The sequence below is a fragment of the Rana temporaria genome, chromosome 1 (genome assembly GCF_905171775.1).
Source record: "Rana temporaria chromosome 1, aRanTem1.1, whole genome shotgun sequence".
In the NCBI taxonomy this organism is placed as follows: Eukaryota; Metazoa; Chordata; class Amphibia; order Anura; family Ranidae; genus Rana; species Rana temporaria.
This window is the reverse complement of record NC_053489.1, coordinates 640,985,083-640,991,082: the sequence shown is the minus strand read 5'-3', so window position 1 is coordinate 640,991,082 and position 6,000 is coordinate 640,985,083. Positions and strand designations below refer to the sequence as shown.

The 6,000-nt window shown below is 46.7% G+C and overlaps 1 protein-coding gene across 2 annotated transcripts in view; it reads left to right on the top strand.

Moving 5' to 3' along the window:
- The first annotated feature begins 529 nt into the window (after positions 1 to 529).
- EIF2AK3 (eukaryotic translation initiation factor 2 alpha kinase 3) overlaps positions 530 to 6,000 on the top strand; it is an 89,058-nt gene continuing 83,587 nt past the window's right edge. Inside the window, exon 1 of one of the 2 annotated variants that reach the window (XM_040335466.1) lies at positions 530 to 906. In XM_040335466.1, coding sequence (XP_040191400.1) covers positions 659 to 906 — 248 coding nt within the window. In that variant the 5' untranslated portion in view covers positions 530 to 658. The remainder of the gene's footprint in view (positions 907 to 6,000) is intronic. The other variant, XM_040335467.1, reaches the window with a different exon arrangement.

The window sequence follows — 6,000 nt, the reverse complement described above, 5'->3', positions numbered from 1 at the left end:
CGTGTTTATTTTTGTAGAAGAACCATGTGACTCCCTCCCGGCTCCTCCCCCTTGTCACGTTCATGTCAATGGCGGCTTAACAGACACTCAAAACCGGCCACGTATATGTTGCCACCTTCCACCAATCCCCTTCCCTCTACCCCTCCCCGTCCCGCCCCCTTCGTGCTGACGTTATCACCAGCCAATAGAAAGTAAACTGCTCAACCCATCCGCTAACCAATCAGCTCCACTTATTCGTAGAACAAACTCTGATTGGGTCACCACTTATTTGGAAAGGAGATGTTAGTAAACAGAGCGCCGAGACGCGGCGATCTGATTGGCTGTGAGGTTGCCTCCAGTGGCTGGCTGAAGACTGACACGCACGGCGTATCCCAGGAGGCACTGCGGGCCTGCCCCATGGGTCAGGGCTGATTCACCAATAGAATTATTCAGGGTTTGTTGGTGGGTGGGGAAATACAACGTGACTGACAGGGGGAGTGACCTATGGCTGACGTACTTGTCAGCTCTGTACGCTGTGATTGGCCGGCAGGGCTGTGAGGTGAGGGAATTCTCAGTTTGCTCCGGGGGGAGTTGTCTGTCAGTACAGAAGTGTCATGGCGGCGCTGGCTGTGGACTGAGTTGGTGAAGAGCCGCGCTGTGTGCACATGTTGGCGGGGACATGGAGGGCCGGGGCTGGGGGCGGCTCGGCCTGTCTGTTCTGGCGCTGTTGCTGATGAGAGTGGCGGCGGCCGGCCTTGTGGAGCTTTACGGAGCTCCGGGGAGAGGAGAGGAGGAGAGCGGAGCTATCAGTACGAGGTACCCGGGAGGCTTCGGAGCGGCCGCGGCCTTCCCAGCCGGAGATGTGACCGTGGAGGATGACGAGGCCTCGTCCGAGCCGGAGGAGAACCGGGAGAACGGCAGAGCCAGGTGAGGGGATGGGGAGGAGGACTGTCCTGCGTGGTCACCGGAGCTTCTTCTACCTGACTCTGATAACCCGTCCCTGGAGGACTCCCATCACTGCTCCCTCCAGTCCTCCATGTATACAGCACATAGGGGTCCTCTATTCCTGTCCTAGCTATGGGCCGGTGGCGCGGTCTACGGTGTACGGTCTGGGCTGGTGGCGCGGTGTACGGTCTGGTGGCGCGGTGTACGGTCTGGTGGCGCGGTGTACGGTCTGGTCCGGTGGCGCGGTGTACGGTCTGGTCCGGTGGCGCGGTGTACGGTCTGGGCTGGTGGCGCGGTCTGGGTCGGTGGCCCGGTCTCCGGGCTGAGTGGATGCCCGCTAACGGACGCTACCATTATGGACCTAAAATGACAGGTGCTCTTTTAATGTAGCGACTTAAAGCGGAGTTCCACCCAAAAATGGAACCTTCAATTTTGGGAACCCTCCCCCCTCCGGTGTCACATTTGGCACCTTTCAGGAGGGAGGGGGGTGCAGATACCTGTCTAATACAGATATTTTCACCCACTTCCTGGCACAGATCACCTCTGTGATCTTCACCACTTCCGGCGCTTACTCTGTAACCCCGCTGTTTCCTGTTAGACACACGGCTTACAGAACACAGCGGGGACCAGTGAAGATGGGCAGCACGACAAATGCGCAGTAGGGAACCGGGAAGTGAAGCCGCAACGTTTCGTTTCCTGATTCCCTCACCAAGGATGGCGGGGGGGGGGGGGGGAAGCAGTCGAGTGATTGCTCGGCTTCGGCTACCGACATCGCGTTCACCCAGGACAGGTAAGTGTCCATTTATTAAAAGTCAGCAGCTGCAGTATTTCTAGCTGCTGGCTTTTAATATATATATTTTGTGGGACCTCCGCTTTAAAGGGGTTGTAAAGGTACAATTTTTTTCCCTAAATATCTTCCTTTACCTTAGTGCAGTCCTCCATCACTTACCTCATCCTTCCATTTTGCTTTTAAATGTCCTTATTTCTTCTGAGAAATCCTCACTTCCTGTTCTTCTGTCTGTAACTGCACACCGTAATGCAAGGCTTTCTCCCTGGTGTGGAGTGTCGTGCTTGCCCCCTCCCTTGGACTACTGGAGAGTCGGGTCGCCCACTAACACACAGCTCCTTTCTCTATCTGCAACGTAGAGAGCGTCCTCCTGACTCTCCCATAGTCCAAGGGAGGGGGCGAGCACGACACTCCAGAAATCGCTGTATGGCCATTTGTAAATATCTCCTAAACCATGTAGGTTTAGGAGATATTTCCAGCACCTACAGGTAAGTCTTAATCTAGGCTTACCTATAGGTGAAAGTGGTCTGTAAGGGTTTACAACCACTTTAACCTCCCTGGCGGTATGATTCTGTCTGGAATTACGTACCAAAAGCGGTACAATTATTTTGCATGGAAATTTGGTGTTTTATACTGTAGGCCTGTAATTCTTAGGAATAACTCACTTAAATCTGATCAAACAAGAGTCTAGTAGACATCTCGGGTATGATAAAGTTTGAAACACCAAATCATAAAATTATAATATAATAAATAATATATAAATAATTATAAATAATTATAACAAGTAATAATATAATTATAATGTAAATTATTCAATAATGTAATCAAATCAAAATCACTGAAATTTGCTCAGTTGCAGAATTGTCGCTGTCATTACTTTTCTTTTTTTATGACGAATTTCCCCACAAATCGCTATCGCACATTTCAGCAAGTGATTATAATTTATTATCGCTGTTTTTTAGCTGCTCTAAAACCATTTTTGACATAAAGGGACACTTTTGGTTGCTATGGACAATCTACAGTTTGCAGGGAGAAAGAAAGGTTTTTATTATATAAAAGAACATGTAGGGCACTGGGCAGACCACTAGGGACAATGGGGGTGTGTATTTTTTACATACAGTACTGTAATCTATTTGTTTACTTTTTTGAATTTGCCGCCGGTCTCCGCCCCGTGCGTCGTAACGTCGCAGGGAACGGAGATCGGCGGCACGCGGGCACTGTGTGAATCGAATGGAGGACGCCGCTCGCTCACACATCGGGGATGCATCGCTGGATCCTGGGACAAGGTAAGTACAGTAACCCTGCCTGGAAAAGGTAAGCCAGCGCGCGCTGCAGGCTCTGCACATCTACCCCGAGCGTGATTCGGGGTTACCGATTTTTTTAAATTAAAAAAAAACCCAGAGTCACGCTCGGGAATACTGCTAAGGGGGTTAAGGTAAATTGATGGAAGCAAGAGCAAACAGACTTTAAAGGTGTATTTACATCTACCTTCAGGAAGAAATACACAAAGCCATTTGTAAAATAACACATTTTATTGCAATCGTTAATAAAATGTGGGTTAATCCCCCCCCAGATTAAAGGAGAAGCCCAGCCAAACAAGCTCAGGCTGGACTTCTCCTTTTAATCTTGAGGGGGGGTGTTAACCCACTTTTTAATAATATAATATAATATGCCCCCCACAAGTTTAAAGCTGAAGTCCAGCCTGAGCTTGTTTTGGCTGGGCTTCTCTTATGGGTCACAGGAGTGCAGTTAATTTTGCACTCCTGTGACCCGTTTTCAGCAGAGAGTGGTCTGGATTTACCAAGTTCAGTCCAGGCACCGCGTCATCCCGACTTTGAAAGTCTGGATCCGCCAGGTACCTGGACTGTTGGCAGTCTCGGCTAACCGATGAGACGACTGCTCCCCGACCCTCCACAGCTCAGCGCTCCAATGAGCATGGAGAAGCAGAGCAGGAGAGGTGCTGATTGACAGTCAGCAGCTCTCTGCTTGGGGAGCCGAGAGAACCGAGCCGTCGGCAGTGTTCAATGGCTCGGTTCTCAGTGCAGAGACGCCAGGGGGCCGATGCTGCATCCACTTGGGTAAGTATGATTAGGGAAAAAACAAACCCATACTTCTCCTCCTCCTTTTTTTTTTTTTTTTTTTTTTTTGTTGTTTTTAAGCATTTTAAGATGAGACTTTTTATATACATATTCGGCAACCCTCCCTTATATATCTATTATAGTCATAATATAGATTACACTTATCCAATAGTGCAAGCGTCTCCAAACGTTCTAAGCAAAGGGCCAGTTTGCTGTCCCTCAGAGTTTGGGGGGGCAGAACTGTGTCCAGTGGGAGTAAAAAAGGTCCCAACAACAGTGGGAATACATATTTCCCCATAGTTGGTGTCAGTGGGTGGATTTGTGCATCTTCATTGGTGTCATTAGGAAGAATGTTACCACATTGGCGTCCCTGGGAGGAAGTGTGCCCCATCGTTGGTGTCATTGGATGGAATTGTGCCCTATTGTTGGTATCTGTGGACAAAATAGTGCCCCCAAGGGCCAGATGAAGGCAATTAAAGGGCCACATCTGACCCCTGGGCTACCGTTTGGAGACCACTTCAGTAGTGCATAGATGGAGACAATGGGAGTTATTTACGAAAGGCAAATCCACTTTGCACTTACAAGTGCAAAGTGCACTTGGAAGTGCAGTGGCTGGAAACCCGAGGGGAAGCTCTGCTGATTTTTATCATCCAATCATGTGCAAGCTAAAATGCTGTGTTTTATTGTCCTTGCATGTTCCCCTCAGATCTACAGCGACTGCCCTTCCAAGTGCAATTTCAAGTGCACTTTTCACTTGTAGTGCAAAGTGGATTTGCCTTTCATAAATGAACCCCGTTGTGTTTAACAAAGACCCAATAATATCAAAGTAGTGCAAATGATACATGTGCACATTATTTTCAGTAGCAAAGCATTTTGCACTTCTTTATGCCCATATTGTAGGTATGTCCTACACATTTTTATTTTTACTAATAACTTCACCAAAGTCAAATTAATTTTGGATGGAGTTGTTTACAGGATTTTCAGTATAGTTTGCTATATTTTGCTAAACAAACCTATTGCTTTATAACATTTTGGGGGTTATTTACGAAAGACAAATCCACTTTGCACTACAAGTGCAAAGTGCACTTGAAATTGCACTTGGAAGTGCAGTCGCTGTAGATCCGAGGGGGCAAGGAAAATAAAAAACAGCATTTTGGCTTGCACATGATTGAATGATAAAATCAGCAGAGCTTCCCCCTCATTTTAGATCTACCACTCAGATTTACAGCGACTGCACTTCCAAGTGCACTTTGCACTTGTACTTTGCACTTGTAGTGCAAAGTGGATTTGCCTTTCATAAATAACCCCCAAAGTGTATGGAGGGTTTTATGTCCCAAATGTACAGGCACGGTGGACATCAATCACCATTTGTCAGCCTCCAACATGTCTAGACCTGTAGAATTTGTAAAACGGGTTTTGAATTCTACTGTGGAAGTTGTTTATGTTGTAGGAAGTTTGCTTTGTGTTTAAGCTGAAAATCTTTTAAATAAACAGATGAGTGTTCAAATAAAATAAATACACCAATTATGGTGTCCATAGACAAAAGATGATCATCACCAGGATTGCTGCTACAGCAGGATCATGAAAGATGGCAATGTATGCTGACTTTCCATGTTTTTTTTTTTTTTTGTTGTTGTTGTTTTTTTAGCAATCAGGGTATTTTCCTCTAAGGAATAAGCAGCTCTCAGGATGTCCGTATTAATGTCCCTGCTTCCCCTTTCATGTGCAATAGATGAAAAACATGCAAGCTCAGGCTTTCAGAGCATGACATGTTTTGAGGTTGGACTGGGCCGCACAATTAGGTTTCTTCTCATTGCTGTGGCTAGTTGAATTCGAGGTATGGTGTGCGATTATTATTTTTTTTTTTCCTGAACAAGATGGACGGTGATTTTGCGATTACCACCTCATCCGATCAAAGATCCCCTTGTGTTCTTTGAATGACACCCATGCAGAGAGCGATTCCCTCGTGGTTACTATCCAGCAGGTCAGCCACTCGGCAAAGGACCTGAAAGACGGCGGGGATCACTGTAATAGCAGTGGTGGCTACTAGAGTGATTTTCTGCTTTTACAGGGATCAGGTATAGAATACAGTAAAACCTTGGTTTGAGAGCGTTTTGCAAGACAAGCAACTTTTTTTTTTATTTAAACAAATTTTGACTTGATATACAAGTGATGTCTTGATATGCAAGTAGCATCATGTCACAAATGAGT